Raw genomic sequence first — 19,124 nt, forward strand, 5'->3', positions numbered from 1 at the left:
TTAAATCAAGTTTACTGCTGAGTAGTCAAATATGGATTCTGACTATAATATTATATTCTGACATATATATATATAAATTATACATACATTCATAACATCATAAGTCACTTCAAATAGCATTTACACCTAGACACTACTGGCGGATTTGAAAAGCCTAAGTATCAGTCCTATTCACATGAAATCAGCAAATTATGGGTGACACAGAAATGCAGAATGGGTGTACACACTGTGTAATAATACACATTGGATAAAGAAAATTATACATGACAGACCAATGCAAGAGACATTGATCACAGTACACCACAGCAATACATGTATAATTGGGCAAAGCAAATTATATAATATGGTGACACAATTCTATAGATATGTACTACCAGGCAATATACACAAGCAAAACAAATTATAACAAGCTGGTAACAATTAATGTAAGAGATGTGCACCATGTGGACACCATGTGGAAAAAAGTCCCATGAAAAGATGCAGCAAATAGAACAGGTTCCGGGTGGTACAGAAATACTAGAGGGTAGAAATGTAGACACTGCATAATAAACACTACCATGCAGCGGTAGGTAAATTATTGAAATCAGTGACAGAATCTAAGTACCATGTGTTAAGAACATCTTGGTAAGAAAAAATAGCACTAACGCACAAGAGTCATCCTTCTGTAGGGTATGTTATGGGATTCACTACACTAGCATTATTACAGGTTATCGTAGCATTGAATGATTTCATTACATATATATATATACTTTCAGAGGATGAAATTCATGAAAAAATCCAGTTTTCTCACGGCCAAGCCAAAAACCAGGATAGGGATCTGGAACATCAGAACCCTATGCTTCTTTGGGGGTGATTGAGAACAAGGAGAAAAGAAGATACAGGCTAACAGGCTGGGTAAATGTACATTATCAGTATGAGCCCTAACTAATAAACAAGGAATACTTATAACAGTAATAAGTTTTAGGAAATGTGCATATCATAGTGAAAAAGGTTTAGAAAAGATTTTTTTTTAAATGATATAGTTGATTGTGATAGTTGGACATTTTTTCTTTAAAATGGAAATGTGTCATGAAGTGTTGCCAACATGTCTTCAAACAGGATGCAAGAAGCTTGCTTTGAAGGAAGACAATGTGTGAGTGGTTCTAGAAGCAGATGGCACAGAAGTTGATGAAGAAGACTACTTCAGTTTTCTTCCCAGTGATGCGACTCTGTTATTTCTTACAAACGACGACAAGTGGAGACATGAGAGTTCCGGTAAACTTGCTTCATTTATAGTCTTCAACAAATATTTACATGGAGATACATTTATGATCTTTGACAAATATTTACATGGTCCTCAACAAATATTTATATGGTCATCAGCCAATAATTGCATGGAGATACATTTATGATTTTCAACAAATATTTACATAGAGATACATTTGTTGAATTAAGTTTCCATTTTTTTCTGATAATGTAAACTGATGCTTGAAATGTTCATATTTTCATGTTATGATAAAAATACTCAGCTTCCCATTTGTATACTGGTTTATTGCTGGAGACCATAAACGTTCAGTGGATTGCTTTTCACTGAAGTTTTTATAGCTTTCATCAGCAATCTCCATTCTTTTCTGAATGGTAACGAGACAGAAAGACACAATCACATGACATTACAGCTGCAGGGATTAGTAATCAAACAAAGTCATATAGTGAGAAAAGCAAGTGAATTTGAAAAGGAGACTCAACAGTCTTGGCTTATTTCAAAGGACCTTATCTTTTATTCAGTGGTCATGCCTGTCATACTATAAGCGTTTCATTAGTTACGAAACATAGCACATAATTTTCATTTCTTGTGACAAAGAAGAATTTTGACTCCTGTATTGTAGTGTGATTGGATTTAAAGAGGGAGAAACAATCATCTGTATCAGTTAGGAATGCTTATTTCTTATTTCTCTTTGGTGTGCAACACGAAACAAAGGGTCCCTTGCCAAGAGTGGAAAGGGGAGAGAGCTTTAGTTTTTCAAACAAAAAGACATTTTTAGGATTTCAACATGTATGATGTCAGCAGAAATCCACATCAGCTTCACAATAGGGACAGCAGTAGTAGCCAGGCTGAAAAGGCTTTGGCATGGCGACACCATCATGGATGCTACTACGTATTGGTTATGCAAGTCTTATTCAGTAACTTGGTACTTGCTGGCAGAAAAATAAAATCTAGGCATTCAAGACCATGTGCCTGAGAAAAATTACTTAAAATTTCCTACATGGGGCACAAGAACAACAAATATGTACAAAGCATGCCAGAACCCATTATATGTAGCATATCTTCTCCTAAGTCCTGTTTGCCCCCAGTGGAGCTGGAGCTGCAACCACACCACTCCAGTGGACTCGGTTCTGGGTGTCTTCAGTCATCCCAATTGCCTCTGCCTTGCCTCAGGCCAATCTCCTCCATGTCTGACTGGGTCTCCCAACCCTGCACTTCCTTTGGGTTACAGTCCTGAGTTTGTCTCTTTATACTGTTGGCCAGCTTCTAAAGGTGTGACCAGTCCAACCCCACTTGGAATTTTGATGTCTTGGCTAACCCTGATGATATCATTCGCAAAGTCAAGATCCTCAAGTTGCATGGCGAAGGTCCACTGAACGCCTATGTTGCTGTTAGAGAGATTGTTCTTATCATGATCCAGTCTATGACAATCAGGAAGATAGCGAGAGCATGCAAGCTCGCCTCACTGTGAAAGGGTCAGCCGTCTTTCCATTGTGGATCACCCGGCATGTCGAGTCCTTATAAAGCTGCTGGAGGAGGATGTTTAACTTCAATGGAAATCTGTAGTAATGCATCAACCTCCAGGGGGTCTCCTTGTTTATGGAGTCAAATGCCTTCTCAAAATTAACAAATGTCATGTAGAGGGGGGACTGTTCAATGATGATTCACAGTGTAGTGATATGGTCTGTGGATGATCTATCCTGCCAAAAGCCTGCCTGCTTTTGCCTCAGTCTCTTATCTAGGGCATTCTTCAGTCTCTCCAGGATGATTCTGGTCGGCATCTTTATTATCTAGTAAACAGACTTTTTTTTTATTCATTTCTCTATGCAGTGTGCTAAAATTGTAAATATTTAAAGGGATACTCAAGGCTTGTGATAAGGCTTTGGCGACGGTCAGACTTCAAAAATATATTTATTTACAATTACAGAGCACAAGAGCAATACAGGAGAAATAAATGATTCGTTTCTCACTTTATTAGCACTATTTCGGTTGCCGATGTTTATAAAAATTGAAAAAATCCAGTGAAATCGACCCTTGTGTCCTTCCGCCGAGAAACAGCAATAGCTTCCCGAGATGGTCAAGCAGACGAGTCTGGGTGTGATGTCAGTCAGAGACATACAGGAAGTGTCTGTGGTAATTGTGAAGATTTGACATCATCAATGGTGTCTCGTGAGTTTATTTAGGTTTTAAAGTGAACTTTTTCAAAGCACAGTTTTAAAAATTATAGAAAACACTCTGTTTCACTTGGTAAGCAGTCTTCATCATATGTCATAAGGTCACGTGACAGAGACCAAGAATTTGTCTAAGCAAACGAAAGAGTCCTATGTAATTTCTCTTATTACACATAACATGGTACAAAACCTTCAACTTTTTCCATATAAACAGACGCAAAAATAGACGAGATTCAAGTGGATCATACGCTTTACACGATTCTAAGCAGTTTTATTTTGCCTTTAGAATCCCTTTAATCTATTCATAAACTCTTGTTCCTACAAATTGCAAAAAGACCAGAGCAATAGAAATTTTAGTTATCAATGTTGACTTCTTGCAGAACCAGTATCTCGTGATGAACCAGATTCAGCTGATGGCACCACAAAAAAGCTTCCAAGTAGTCACAAAATGGCAGCTCTACTGAAGGCAATATTTCACGTATAATTAGCATGTCTGATGAGGATTTACAGGTAATTTATTACCTTTATTCTGTAGTATTACTTTTCTTTAATGTAAGTTGCATTTCTAAAATCGTTATAATAATATGTTAAATTTCTGTAGCACTTTTTTCCCACCATGCAGGATCAAAGCGCATACTAAAAAGAAAAGAAAAAAACCCCCACACAAACATAATAAGAATGGAAAAAAACAGTTGTAGTCACTGTAGATGTGTTTTGGTGCTTTCTAAGATGGTAGCATCAGCTCCACTACCATTATTATTGAGATGTTTCTTTTGTGGAACAATCCTAGCTTGAACCTTGAAATGTTCAAGAAAATAGGAAAATCTCATCATGCCTTGCAATGGTCAAAGCTCTGCAGTTTCCGGAGGCAGGAATAATAGTAATGCAAACATTAAATAATGTAAAACATGTTCAGTTTCCCATGTGTTTTGCTTGTGCCAGCTTAGAGAAGGGAGGTTGAGTGTATGCAGAGAAGGGCTGCATTTATGTAAAATCTGGTGTGCTGAAAGCACCTATAGAAACAGAACTAGGAATATCCTAGGAGAGGCAGTGAAAAGAAGAAAAATGGGCAAATGTTTACATTCAGCTGATCTCATAGTATGGCAGAGAAACAAGAGATATGTCAAGTTTGTTGTGGGATAATTTGAAAGATGCACGCCAATGGCTCTGTTCCCCTCCCCACCCAAAAAGGAAAAAAAGAGTCCCTTAGCCTAATTGTTGTGGAAGTTGGGAGGATTGTAGTTACATTTATGTGGTTATCCAATAAAGCCTAATCCTTTTTATCTGCCACCTTTCGATTTTGAAAAATAAACTTTTGCTGGATAGAGCGATTTTCTCCTGGTGGCCTGAGCAAGCTTTAAACCTACAGCATTTGATTCCAAATTTAGCATCAGTAATCACACAACTGCTGAGTAGATGTGCTGTGAGAATACTTGGAGTGCTGCTTTGGTGTTTTTTGTGAATGCACTTACATGTGACTGCAGGTTCTAGCAGATGCAGATACCACAGAACTGGCCCAAGATCTTGGGGAATCCATGGTATATGGACAGTCCTTACAGGAAGCATGCCAACGCCATCTTGATGACCGGGTTCAGACAAGAAAAGCCATTGATTTGCTGCGTTTGTACAGCAAAGCTCACTCCATCAGTCCATATGTTGAGACAGAAAGTAGCAAAAAGCGTCGCCACAGCAGGGACATATCGTCATATTCATGAACCAAGGCCAAACTTTCATGACAGGGAAGAATAGGTTGTGTGCCTTTGAGACGTGAAAGCTCTCTCGTGTGATCAGCTAGCAAGTTATTGTTTTTTTTTTTGCCTGCAGACCACATCATGGTGGCAAGCACCAGCATAAATCTGTGTATAATTCCATGATTTTTGTGGAAGAAAATTGGTTGTTAATTTAGCTTGTAAACATGACTTATCACATACTGGGAGAAATGCTTTTGTTTCAGCTTGAATATCATTAAGAGTAACAGCTGCTCACTCAGCTTGATAAACATCATTAACCTTCTTAGCAAGGTGGTGTTGTGGTCCTGTGCTCCTCAAAGGAGCAACAAGGAATAAACTAAAACTAGACTAACCTTATTAGCATGGCATAAAAGTATAACTACTTACTAAAACAATGGCTTATAATTAAAGATGACAGTGGTTGATGTTTTTATCATTGCTGCTCTGAGGTAAACATTAGATCAAGAAGCCTATACATTTTTGGAAGGGAGAAAACTTGAGCTAAAATAAAAGTAATGAAGATTGCCTACTTTCACTCTGGTGACAGCAATAATCCAAGAAAATTCACAATTTACTATTAAAAAAAAAAATCAACACATACATGTGGGCTACATGCCTTTATCATCAACATCGACAAAAATCTATCTCCATCAATTAGCAGCAAATAAACTGGAACAAATATCTTAAAATTGCTGGCATAGTCGCTGGTGTCGCAAAGTCATCCTTAGCGCGGTTGCTCAATGGTCACTAATACTTTTTCAAGAAATAATTGCTCAGAATAAATCCAAACTGCAACAAGAATAGAACCAAACTTAGGTCAACCAACAGAAGAGGTTTTCTTAGATCATATGAGCAGAGCCACATTCGTGACTCATTGTACTGAAAGGGCTAAGGGTAAGAGGTAACGGCTGTTCTTGACATCCTTCTCAATAGTGTCAATTATAATAATGGTGTGCTTTACTGAATTTTTGGTAAATGACACTTTTATATTGTTTTTGAATTGCGTTACTGATGTAGAGTGTGATAATAAACAATGAGTTTCCATCATGGATGTGTACAGGTGGATTGCTGTCTGCCAAGACCAACGCTTAGCCTCTTACGAAGTTCTCCGCTGTTAGTCTCGGCAAGCCTAAAACAAGAATGTTACTAAACTGGAAGCTTTGTACATGCCTTGTTTTAGTAGTTATCCGAAATATGAACAAACTGGAAGCTTTGTAGTATCATGCCTTCATTAATTTAACTTATGTAAATAGACTACATCTATGTGCACCTCTGTATGTTGTAATTATTGCGTCCAGTCTTGTTCTTCTGGTCCTACAGTGATGTAGTGTTTTCAGTACTTATGTCCAGTTTTTCTGTTTTTGTAAACATATTATTTTCATTGACTTGCTTGCTTAGAAGTTGGTGCACAGCAGTGTTGGATGAAAAAAGTGCTGGTAATAAAAACCTGAATGACTTGTCAGAATCTATGTAGATGTTTATCATGGATGCAAGAATCACAATTTAGGTACTTAATTCATTTCCTTCTATACTTTGTGCAGAACCTTGTGTTATTATTCAATAATTTCCTGCCTTTCCTTTTGACTTCTTTTTTTTTTCCTATTTAAAGTGAATAAACAAACACAAGAGTCAGAATGGATAATTAACTACAGACAAGCTTTATATATTTTGTTATTGAAAACCATTCATGCTCCAATCCATTCACTGAATGCAACTTGCACACACATGCAATCCTATTGAGAGGAAGCATGATCTGTTTGTGTGTGTATGGGTAACTACACATGACCATGAAATAAATCAAGTTTTTCCAGCTCCCTAATAAATTCTCAGCAAAATATTTGGCATTGCTCTTTCCCCCACCCCCTTTTAACCCGAACAAAAATGTTCATCCTTTACAGAAAGAATCCTTATTCCCCAAGTAACACTTCCATATGTCCAAAATCATGTATTTTGTATGAAAAGTTCAAAAGATTCGTTAGACTTTTCCATTAAAATGCAGAGAAATCATTGGGGTGACCATCTCTGGTGCACCCTTTTCAATGACTGCATATTTTTTGGGACTTGGCAAAGAATGTCGTTCAACTAGCCTATATCAATGGCACCATGTAAAAAATGTGTTATTTCCCCCTTTTTTGTGGGCTCTATTTAATATACTTTAAGTGAGTTGCACATGGTTTAACTTTTCCATAGATACAGTTCAGTTTTGTTGTCTGTATTAAGAAAAATCTGCTTTTGAGTTTTAGCATCATAGGGAATGTCCAGGACTTGTAGAAGATCTTTGGACTTGGGTGTCATGGCTGCAGTGCAAATGTCCTGATGAATGAAACAGAACTGAATACACACAAAATGCCAAGACTCCTCAAAATTGTACAATCAGTTCAAAAATTATATTTCTGTGTTTTGCAGCTTTTTTGTACAAAATACCAAAAAACCAAACAGGTGAACATCTCTGACTCAACAACACTGTAATACCACCCTAAAGCCAATCCCTTTTTTGCATCCTGTTCCTTGTACAAGACATACACATAAACAGTTACCCATAAATATTACTGCATGCACACACAGTATGCTGGAAGTTTATTCTTTATATATCATATGTATATGTACACATCTCAATTTGAAAATGCTACACTAGCAGTGATAGGAGATCGTTGGTTCTTATTAGTTTTGCTGAAGGACACATGACTACAAAACAGTGGCTGCAAAATTACAGCGAGCGTGTCTCATGCTGGGCCCCTCTGTCCATTTGTTCTGATCAGGATCATATACTTCACATGAATTTAACACATCTCTAGGTGCCTGGTTTCCAGAAGAGTATGATTTTCCTGCAATCAAACATGCCTCACATGAAATGATCAGTTAAAAGAAAAAGTTAGACAAGAGGAGGATGTGTAAAATGATGCAGAACTTAAAAAAAAATTCATTTCAAGTCATAAACCAGAACCATTCAAACAATTTTAAGCATATTTTTAAATCTTGAAGATTTGCAGTGTCTCAATATTTTAAGGCAGGTCCAGAACATCAATACACATTTCTCAATGCTGTGAAATGGGATATGCTTTCCACAATGTTCAGCCAAGACAGAGAAACCAGACAAATTTTTACTGCACATTAAGACCCCCTCATTTTACATCTGCACATTAGCATAAGAACAGCTCATAGGGATGTTTATACACCATAGTGTGTACAGTGTTTCCTCCTTACAGTTATAATTTTACAACAAAATTTTGATGTTTCTATATGTTTAGAGACTATAGTATATCACTAGAGAGCAGATCATGTGACAAAAAAGTGAACGTAATCCCATAACTATTTAGTTGTTGTTAACTGATGTTTTCAAAGACCACATTTATCTCAATGCGAGCTTGTTTGTTTTCAGAGGGTGGTGCCCATCCCTCCCGTGCTGTTTTTCCTAATCCGAGGGCCCAGGCTTTTATCAATAGCTGGATTGACTAGGGAGAGCAGGAAATGGCTAGTGTGTTCTAAGCTGACGCCCCAAGTGGTTTGTTGATAGACAAAGCACTTATTCATGCAAAAGCCCCAAGCTCACTGTGATCTTCACTTGACAGGCTGTTACAGAAGCTCAAGAGAGCAATATTCATAAAACAGCTAGGAAAGGAAAAGCACAACTTAGTACATTTCCTGCATAAAGGAAGACAGAATCCACTGCCAAAGAATTCTGAAGCAACTGAAAGAAAACAAGTCTTATACTGAAACAGCTTTATTCTCTGAAGAACAAAATCAGAGCCATAACAATGGAGGAAATAAAACCAGAAAAACACTGGTTATAATCTAAACAGCAATACTTCTTTTTTGAGATTCTTTTCTTGTAGCTAGCTAATATTTCTTGAAATAAAGCATGCACTCACCGCCTATAGCCCACAGCCTTCCATTGAGTGCTAGCATCTTGTGGTGGCTGCGCCCCCAGTTCATGTGTTGCACTCTCAGCCACATGTCTGTTTGAGGATTATAGCACTCTACAGTATTTAGCCGATGAATGTTGAACCCACCACTGGCATAGATCTGACCGTCTGCAAGAGGCAAAACAACTTTAGCTGGAAATGCTAACAACAAGTGATAATAAAAATTAAAAAAAAGAACAAAAATAGTCACCTCTTTTATGCTACATAAAAACTCTTCACATTATGCATATAAGTTATGTAGCAATCCATGTGTGTGCCACCTAGCCCTAATCCTAAACAAGCTGATATTGCAAATGTCAGAGTATTAGCAGACTAATTTTAATGAGCAAGAAGTCCCTATTTATCCATATTATGATCACAGTTTGATAGCTCGTTAAAGGGGAATGTTACTTAGGGCTGTTTTTGTCTGAGACCTTTTGATAGAAAGGAGTCATGAACTGATGCTTTAGGTGAACGGATGCATTGTATATGATCTATTCCTCGGTGCTGATGATAATAACATATAATTTCTGGCGTTGCTAGACTTGTCACTGCATTTGATACTGTGGATCATTCTATACTTCTATACAGACTTCGGCAGCCTTTTGGTATTCATGACATAGCTTTATCCTGGTTTCGATCCTGTCTTACCAAACGCCGACTGTGTGTGAATGGTGTTTATTCAGATGCTTGAGTGTCATTCTTGATCAGAGTTTGACTTTTCATCGGCAAATTTCTCATGTCTGCAGAATTGTTTACCTTGAACTTTGTAGGATCAGTACCATTCATCACTATCTCACTACTGATGCAGCTAAAACTCTAATTTGTGCCTTTGTGCTTTCAAAGATGGACTACATATTGTAATTCTCTTTTAGCTGGAATTCCCAGGCATCTTACTGACACACTTCAAAGGATCCAGAATAACGCTGCTCATCTCATCTGCCGACCATCTAGATATAAACATTTATCACCTATCATACACTCTCTCCACTGGCTGCCAGTCATGGGCTGTATAGCCTCCAAACTCTGCTGTTTCTTGGACTGGTCTCTCTAAACTCACTCCCATCTATATGCCCACACAATTTCTTCACTTATCTTCCGACACCAAGCTTCTGCGAGTCCCACTAAGCAAAGACTTATGGACAGATATCTGCCTCCTACCAAGTCCCATCAACTTGGAATGAATTACCAATCAACCTTCATCACTTTGATTCTTTTACCACCTTTAAGTCTAAACTTAAGATGCATCGTTTCAGAACTGTGACCCTGTCCTGTCCAAGATAGTGCATAACATTTGTTTGTTATTTACTTTGTGTACGAGTGTATGTTGTAGAAGTGAATGTGTCTGTTATATGCAAATATGAGTGCATGGTTGTTGACGATTTAGTTAAGTGCTTTGAGCATATCTTTGGAAAGGAGCTATATGAATCCTCATTATTATTATCTACACTGTAAACTGAATTATATTGTCTATAGGTAGCATTTCTCAGGGAATCTCTTCCACTTGGTGCTTAATGCCTGGTCATAATCTCCAAATTACTTGCTGGAAAGGAAAAGAAAAAAAGAGCTATGTGCAGGAATAAACTCACTTTAAGCGACTGAACTAAATATTTCCCTTAATCTTCTCGAGCTGTTAGCAAAGCTGTTGTACAAGAGTAGTTCCTCAAAGAATAACAAATGCTGGAGATTGCTTCCAAATTTTGCACTTTCTCTATTGTCACAAAAACTGTTCTCCTCTTAGGTCATAAAAATTTTGAGATATGCAGAGCTGTAGTCTTCATGCATAAGAAGCAGATTTTTTTGACAGTTCACACATGCAATCACTCTGCTCTCTTTCACACAAATGTTAATACAATATTGTTAACCTATTTCCTGAAACACTAGGGATGTTCTATGCAAATCAGTCACCCATGCATATTAAGGCTTTAAGCAAATGTATCCAAATATTTCTAAAGGCCAGACTTTCCTCATCCAGAATTTTTGAATGCAAAAAAAGAGGTGAAAATATTTGTTAAGCCAGATAGAATAAGCAAAGAATGGCCACCTTGCGTGTTCCTCACCTCCCTCCCTTCAGTTATACTACTTTTCCAACCCTAAGGTAGAAGTTTGGACTTTAACCTTCAGTTCTGAGACATTCAGTGACATAAACAAACATTAGTTCTTCTGTACTCAAATTTGTGATTTACCAGAAGGTATGTCTTATTTTTTTAAAAATTACAATACCATCCTTAGAATCTCTATCTACAATTAACTATCCAACTGTCTCCCTTCAGAAGAGCCCCAGCTAAATCAAAGACTACAAAATAGTCTGAGATGCATGTGACCATGCACTCAAAATCTTAACAAAGCATCAGATATTTGACTGAAAGGTAAACTCACTTATTGTTGCAACATCCATTTTCAAACGTTGTTCAATCATTCCATTCTTGCGGGTCCAAACACCTTCACTGGGGTCAAACATGATGACTATGTTAGAAGGTACAGTGTCAGATCTCTGTGCCTTGTCACCACCACCAAGCACATACAAGTTTTGGTTTACCACAATGGCTGAATGCATACAATGTGATGGCGACATGTATTCAGCAGGTTTGGGCAAATAATGCACTTGCTTACAAAAGATATTTCCATCAAGTTCCGTGAAAGGTATCCTACATACCTCAGTACCAGACACAGTGTAGATCACACTTGTTTCCTCACACACGGTCACTGCACCAGAAGCTTGCAAACACTCATCTATACACGTCAAGACCTGATCTGAAAAGTTGCTCCTTGCATCAAGCCACTGGTTTTTCACCAAGTCAAATTCAAAAATTCTTGTTTCTGTGACTAGGGTGGCACCACGGCGATTTTCAACAGGTTCATATGCCAAACAAAATAAATGACCACGAAGGTTAAGGGCTACTGCTCCTGAACTTTTCATTGGAAAATCCGCTAGAGAAGACCAGGAATTGGAACGAGGATCTGTCTTCTCTACACCTTGTAGTCTTGGGTTCTTGGGCCTGAAATGTAAAGGGTCAGATTAAGCTTAGATTTTTATCCTCATGGTTGCAACTCCACACACCGCCCTTTATATACAGCAGAGAACAAAGAAAATCGCAGATTTCAGGCAAAGTCAACCTTTGTATTACTTAAAAATAAGTGTTTAATGATGTATTTACCTTCATAATATTTTTATTATAAAATGTGCCACCTTCTGGGGATAATTAATTCCTTAGGTGGGAAGTCTCTACTGGGTTCACCACTCACCCTGTCCGGGGTTGCAAGAACCCTCCTATAACAACGATCATGGCCTGTGTACTACGCTGCTGCTTAGGCATCTTTAGCTGACTTTCCACAACCTCTTTCAAAACTGGAAAGAAACAGAAGAAATCTTTTACTCTCATAAAACCACTTATGCCCAAGCAAACATGTAGTCAGACTAATTTTAATTTAAAAGGAAAAAACACTAAATCAATTGCAAAGTTGCCTTGCAACCTTGTGGCTTTCTTTTGCAAGAATATTAACCACTTGTGGACTTTGCCAAATAAGTACTACCACAGCATGCATATTGTCCATACATTTTCCTGAGATGACAAATGAAACAAAAGCAGTAATAATTATGTATAACATTGCATATTCTCATGATGCACATAAATCTATTTTTTAAATGATTACTTCACATGTAAGCTACATGTTTACATATATATTTGTCCTTGTAATCAATGTTGTAAAATGCAATCAGTTTATTTACATAGCATCTTATCCAACCAACAAAGGTGAACCCAAGGCACTCACATACATGAAGTTCTAGGAGCACACACTTATCAGTAGGCATCAAACCCACCTTACAAATTCATTCATCATCATTCAAATCATAACCACTCTCTCTCTCTCACACACACACATAGGGTGGAGGAAACCACCCACGATCAGCCCTGTAAACAGGTGCCACATTTACAAAGAGATACACTGGAGTTCAAATATAAACCTACAACATCTGATTCTTAATGCAGTAACGCTGCCCTGGTTATGGTACATGTATAACCATTAAACAATTGTCTCAAAATGCTTACAACAATATACCAGCGTAAAACTGTCGGCATGTATTACTGGATTACTAAAGGTAAATGTTTTCCCAAAGGGAGTTCCCCCAAGTTTAAACATTAACTAACCTGGATCTGCCAGCAAGCGACTATTACTCTCAAGGAACTGTCTCCGACATTCTGCCGATGTGCTTGCCAAGTTTACCCGACGTAGCAGTCTTGTCAGGTTATCAATTCGACTATCATAGCTGTGGTTCACCCATCGCATAACTGCTTCCAAAACAACGTCTTCACCTTTGTAGCCTGCAGTGACCAACACAAAAATAAAATTCATGAATAGCCTTAAAAGCACCTGCAGCAAAATATATTTATGGATTTAGCATGTATGGACAAAACATGCCAGCAAATGACATTACTGCACAGGGTATTCTACAAACCAACTGTTATATGAAGGGATTGTATAGGTCTCGGACCATTTAGAAGCCCTTCCCCATTACAATTCTTTCCTTTGACTACATCACAGCAGCACGAATGCTCTCCCCTCCTAGTACAAAAGCAGAGATGACCATTGACCAATAGTGTTCTCTATTTTCATTTGATTCTCGATTCAATGCCACAGCCAAGTTTAATTTACACTTGATACACAGTTATTAGTTCTAAATTGGTTGTTTGGGTTGGTGGAAAAGTGCTTTCATCCCATGATGATTTTTGTGCTATGAAGGGAGAAAACGTGGAGAGCAAACTGGCATACTAGGAGAAGCCAGCCCAGTGAACAGGTGTCAAATAACGTGTCCTGAGATGAGATCTGAGTCTAAAGCCTCTTACCGCAGTAGTGACAAGTGGTTAACCACACTTGAAGAAGCTTTTTACATCATATGATCTGCCTTCTTTTACCAATTTTAAAAACAGAACAAAAAATGATACTGAAACTATTTGTATTTATTTTTGCATATTTCTTCTATTTTAAAAGACATGCTGGGGGAAAAGCAAAATCATCTCAATACAATGTCCATTAAATAGTAACAAACTGGGTCAACTGAATACACTTAATGCAAATATTAAAAACTCACCGAGTGTGATGTCCCTGAATTTCAGAATCTTTAATAGCCGTTCAAAAGATAAAGTAAGAAACTCTGGAGTCAACACAATTGCTGGAAATCGTTGTTTCAGAAGCTGTTCACTCTGTATTTGTAACATGTCACAATGATACCTCTCTGCAAATTCCCAGACACCTGTCACAGGAGACACTAAAGCATGAGCAGGATACAAAGCTTGATTATTAGTGTCTGTTCCTCAGAATGAAATTAGGTTCCACACCATCCATTTGCACTTTAATTGTCCATAAATTCTGATGCACCAAATGTGTGCTATGCAGTCATACAAGTATTCTCTAACCACATAATATACCTAAAACATAACCATTCACACAATACAATGCATCGTTTGAAAATCCACTAACTCATTAGAGATGCTTAATAACTGCAGACAAAAAGAAACTCGTCATCATTCTTCTAACCATGTGGTCATTCTTCACTAGTTGCTTACATCTGGCCTGACAAGTACCTTCATCTCACTCCACTGAATCAAATTCTTTTTTTTTTTTTGGCCAGACGTTGAAGGCTTAACCTTTAAATTTAGCTCAAGAATTAGTTTTTATAAAAGCAATTCTTTATTACGAAGCATAGCTGTACTTATAAAAGAAGAAAATTTTTGTCCTTACCTAAACAGTTGGCAGGTTCAAGCTGCTGTTCCATAAACTTAGCACACAGATCCTTCACATCTGTCATTTGCCACTGGTCTGCTACAACTATCAGGTATTGTACACCTTCCTTAGTCACTAGACATGAAAACAATGTCCCCTGTATTGGTAACCTACTCAAAGAGAATCCTCCAAATAATGCTTACATTTACAAAAAAATCTTACTTTAATCCTATATAAATCCTAATGTTCAATGAGATGAAGATGAACTACTGTGAAGGGAATTTTAAAGCATTAAACAAAGAAAAAAATTCCATAAGTTCATATCACTTTCAATTGCCATTTATGCCACTCAGAAACATATCACGAATACTGTATCACCTGCTAATCATCCTAGCGCTGAAGTTCAAGTTTTCAAATATTACTATTAAAAAATGCCATTTACCATTCAAGTGCCCAGTATACATATAATCCACCAGACTTGCTGCACTTTCTGCTGAAACTGATTCAAGCGTCACCTCCAAAGTATGGTGCTCCTTAAAGTGGTCCACAAACATAGCCCTAAAGTATTCACTGCTTATGGCAAGGATGCTCCGATGGGCAAAGATCATCTGATCTTCTATCTGAAACACATAGCATGAGAAATGAAGACTAAACATGAACTAACAGCACTTTTAGTAAAAAGTAACTCCCATTACAGTGCACACACTGTTGTGAAATGCTAGCTATTACACACTGAAATTAAGTCCTGTGCACAGAAAGATCTTAGTCATGGTGTAATACTATCTCAGAAATGTACCAATATATGATCAAAGCTTTTATGTTGGCTGTAGTCTTGAAAACTTAAGACCACTCGATAATGTACCAATCTATGTGTATATCTGTTTTGGAAAGGTTTTAAACTAAAGTATCTAAAGAACTTAAAACAAATTATTTGCTGTAATTAAGGTATTGCCTAAACAATAGAGTTTTACAGGTCTGTAAATATCTTACTCATCCGATTTTTAAGTCTCTTTTCTATGTTAGCTTTCACACTGTTTGATAATCTTGTTTTCTACTCCTCATAATGGTTCTTAATAATTCAAGTTTACAATAAGATCCCAGTCTTTTGACCCTACCATATCTTGTAATTCGTCTAATCACTCGAAACAGTTAAACATAATGATCAGTAATAACAATAATTTATACTGCAGACTTAAACACCTATTAACCAGTTCAAACAGCATGGTTACAGAATTAAAATTATCGTTTACCTTCAAAACAACATCATACAAAATTTCCTTTGTCCGAAAATCTTGAAGATTAGCTAGCACATTATTGCCAGCATTTTTGTTAATGATGTGCATGCCACCCTCTTCTTCTTTTGTAACAAGTTTATTCCTGCAACACAAATAAACAGAGCTTTTAATGGTATACAAACAAGAAAAAAAGACACATTTACAGAAAAAAATTTTTTACATTATTTAATGGGGAGTGATGACTAAATTCCCTCAGTAATATGGATTTAACACTAAAGTGAAAAATTCTTAATTTAGTGACTTTAAAATAAAATATAAAAGTAAATATTAGTGACAATTAGCTTTTCTGATCACAAATCAGTGGCATATAACAGCTTCAATACCATTACACTCTGCTACATTTTACAGGAATGTGACAAAGAAATCTACTTCTATAATAACGTACAGACATCCTTCTAATGGTTGAAACTGTAATTTGCTATGTAAAGCCTGAAAGTAAGTAGATACACTCATCAACACTATCCCCTAAATATGCAAACATTGAAACAAACATGGAAACAATTTTTTCCATATTTTTACTAGGGTGTCTTATATTCCAAAATTAAGCTTTCTACAATCCAAAAATAAGAATGAAAATGCTGACAAAAATAATGACCTTACAGTTGTCACAGAGGTGTTAGAGATCTCACTTCATCTCATGGTCAGCTTTTGTGATGGTGTGCCCACCTCCTCTCCCTCATTGCCTTACCCTCCCACTCCTCACTGTCTAGCCTGCACGCCTTTGTGTTCAGACACCACTGCTCTAAACAGCAGGCTATTTGCCACCCTCCCCCAAATAAAAAAGCTACAGTAAGACAGAATAAGGTGTAATACTTATATCTTTACTATCGGTATATACAAAATGAATGAGTGTGTAATGTGATCTCAACTTATTTATTTGTGGTGTATGTACCCACTGTAAATTTTCAGAAATAACGTTCAGCTTGAATGACCCTTAAAGCCATTAAAATAGATTCCTGACATTTGTGATCAGATTTACAGATTTAAAAAAAGAACATCCAGCTCATTTAGCTTATTTTCCTTAAACTTTAAAATTGTAGTACAAATTTAATCTGTTATATTTATTTCTTATATGCGGTGGAGTTAACACAAATAAAAATTAGTTTTTACAGTTCCTTGTTTAGTTTAATTCAAGATTTGAAGGCTTTTAATAAAAGTCTTACCTGGTTTGCTGCATATCTTTCGGTCATCCAACTCAAAAATTGTGTAAGGTAGTCCCACTTTTATTTTTTCATAATAGGCCATTCTGGATCATCCCACAACCTTCCAGAACACATACAATGATGAAGGAATTTTGGTATTACACTATATAGCTTCTCCTAACATTTATGACTCATAACTGGCTTAAGTCTTTTGAAAGGTTCACAAAGTACTTTTCTACTAATAGCATCACTAGTAATGGTGCTGTCAGAAGTGATTGGAGATTTCCCAAATGACTAACATATTTGTCATAGATCCGCTCAAATCTACAAAGATTGTAATGTACATATCCCTAGAATATAAAATATAAATAATTAACTGACATAATGAGTCACGTACTGCGCTAAATATATAGTGGTAATAACCAAATAATACACTTATTTGTGTGAAACTTAATGAAAGTGTGATATTTTCAAAATTAATAAAAAGTAAGGCTTCTAATAAAATCGAAAATAAAATTAAGAATTACCTTTCTTTTAAAGACGGAACAAATTTAGTCTTCACAGATGATTAACTAGTACTGTTGTTTATTATCTGCGATCGCGTCCAGATACAGATTCATGGTCACACCAAATGTTGTCTCCCAAACAGTCGTTTGGCTGGTGACGGAGCGGTGAGCAGACGATACCTACACCAAGGATTATGAGTTCAAATGTCGCTCACTGCACACATAATGTCTCCCTCCATATTCACCTTGGTACAAAGCTGGTATATTTTTGCTATAGAGATAGCTGTGGGCTCTGTCCCAAGAATGCAACCGTCTATCAAAACGTCTTTATCCTCAATCTCTCGCATTACGACCTAGGCCCTTTTGACGCTGCATGCCGGGAGTTTTTGACCTAACGACGTACTACGGGAATTCCCGAGACATAAGCGCAAACCAGAGACGTTAAAGCTCAGCCAGCTCAAAAGCGGGAACAGATCTCGGGCGACGCGCATGCGCTGGACCAAGGGTGCAATCGCCTTTTCCGGTTTCGTTTTTCACAGTGTGTTGCTACTGTCGTTATTATTTTGAGATGCCAGGCAAGAACTGTGCGATTCCAGGATGCCCTGCTTGCAAAGGTCGACACAAAGGTTTATCATTTTTCCGCATAAGAAGACTAGATAATCAAGACTGGGAAAAAAGCTCTCGTGAGAGCTGTGAATCGTTGTGATTCTAGCTTCAACATCGAAAGAGCGACCATTTGCTCCAGACATTTCAAACCGGAATGTTATATTGAAGGTAAGTCACCTTGTGAGATAAATATAACTTTTATATTTTAAAATAATTCGACTTTCCAGTGGTTATAAGTATTCATGTTCCAGATGAAAAGATTCATAGTCGTAAAAATAATCGAACTATTAACCACCTAGTATCAGCATTGTTTAACACTGCTGTTTTGAAACTGCTGTTCCGTGCTGGATATGGTTCGTATTAGAGAGAGAGAGCGTGTGCGTGTGAGTGAAGAGAATAATTAACCTATTACAATATTTAATTTCTTATAATATAACCAACCCAAGGTAAAACAAAACTTGAGAAGTAAATTAAACGATGCATTTTTGTAAACAATAATATTATGAATAGGATTACTTAAATTCAAATCCCATTTTGCAATGGATCATTTAAAAATAAATCAGAACACATAATCTAATATGTTCCTTTTGCAAAAGTAACTTTTGGGGGCTGGAATTAATTCAGCAAATTAATGTTAACATTATGACTTTTAAATTTGGTTTGCTTGGCCTAACTTCAATGAAATGGGGTAGGAAAAGGGATGCCAAAACCAGTGGGCTAATGCGTTATAAAAGTTAAATTAGTTTGTGATGACAACTGCTCAAAAGATCAGATACAGGTCTTGGCGCCTAACATTAATCTGATC

General features: G+C 37.0%; 1 protein-coding gene and 1 long non-coding RNA gene across 4 annotated transcripts; one reads left to right on the forward strand and one right to left on the reverse strand.

Annotated features, from left to right (window-relative positions):
- Positions 1–727: 727 nt before the first annotated feature.
- Positions 728–6,606, forward strand: LOC112571869. The gene is made up of 4 exons (XR_003100898.1): positions 728–894; positions 1,099–1,254; positions 3,795–3,924; positions 4,899–6,606. It is a non-coding gene; the product is annotated as an uncharacterized LOC112571869 (long non-coding RNA).
- A 910-nt stretch (positions 6,607–7,516) lies between these two features.
- On the reverse strand, positions 7,517–18,093 carry LOC112571861 (kelch-like protein 3). Of its 3 annotated transcripts, none has more exons than XM_025251205.1 (11): positions 17,735–18,093; positions 17,229–17,328; positions 16,021–16,147; positions 15,213–15,390; positions 14,789–14,905; positions 14,139–14,300; positions 13,198–13,371; positions 12,293–12,395; positions 11,426–12,045; positions 9,014–9,175; positions 7,517–7,969 (listed from the first exon to the last, which is right to left on the reverse strand). In XM_025251205.1, exons 2-11 carry the CDS (start codon positions 17,240–17,242, stop codon positions 7,830–7,832), a joined length of 1,797 nt encoding a protein of 598 aa, XP_025106990.1. In that variant the 5' UTR covers positions 17,243–17,328; positions 17,735–18,093; the 3' UTR covers positions 7,517–7,829. The 3 variants fall into 3 exon arrangements, with proteins under 3 accessions (XP_025106990.1, XP_025106992.1, XP_025106991.1); XM_025251207.1 differs by lacking the exon at positions 17,735–18,093 and adding an exon at positions 16,661–16,819; XM_025251206.1 differs by lacking the exon at positions 17,735–18,093 and adding an exon at positions 16,661–16,849.
- Positions 18,094–19,124: the final 1,031 nt, after the last annotated feature.

Source organism: Pomacea canaliculata, linkage group LG9 (assembly GCF_003073045.1).
Source record: "Pomacea canaliculata isolate SZHN2017 linkage group LG9, ASM307304v1, whole genome shotgun sequence".
Lineage (NCBI taxonomy): Eukaryota > Metazoa > Mollusca > Gastropoda > Architaenioglossa > Ampullariidae > Pomacea > Pomacea canaliculata.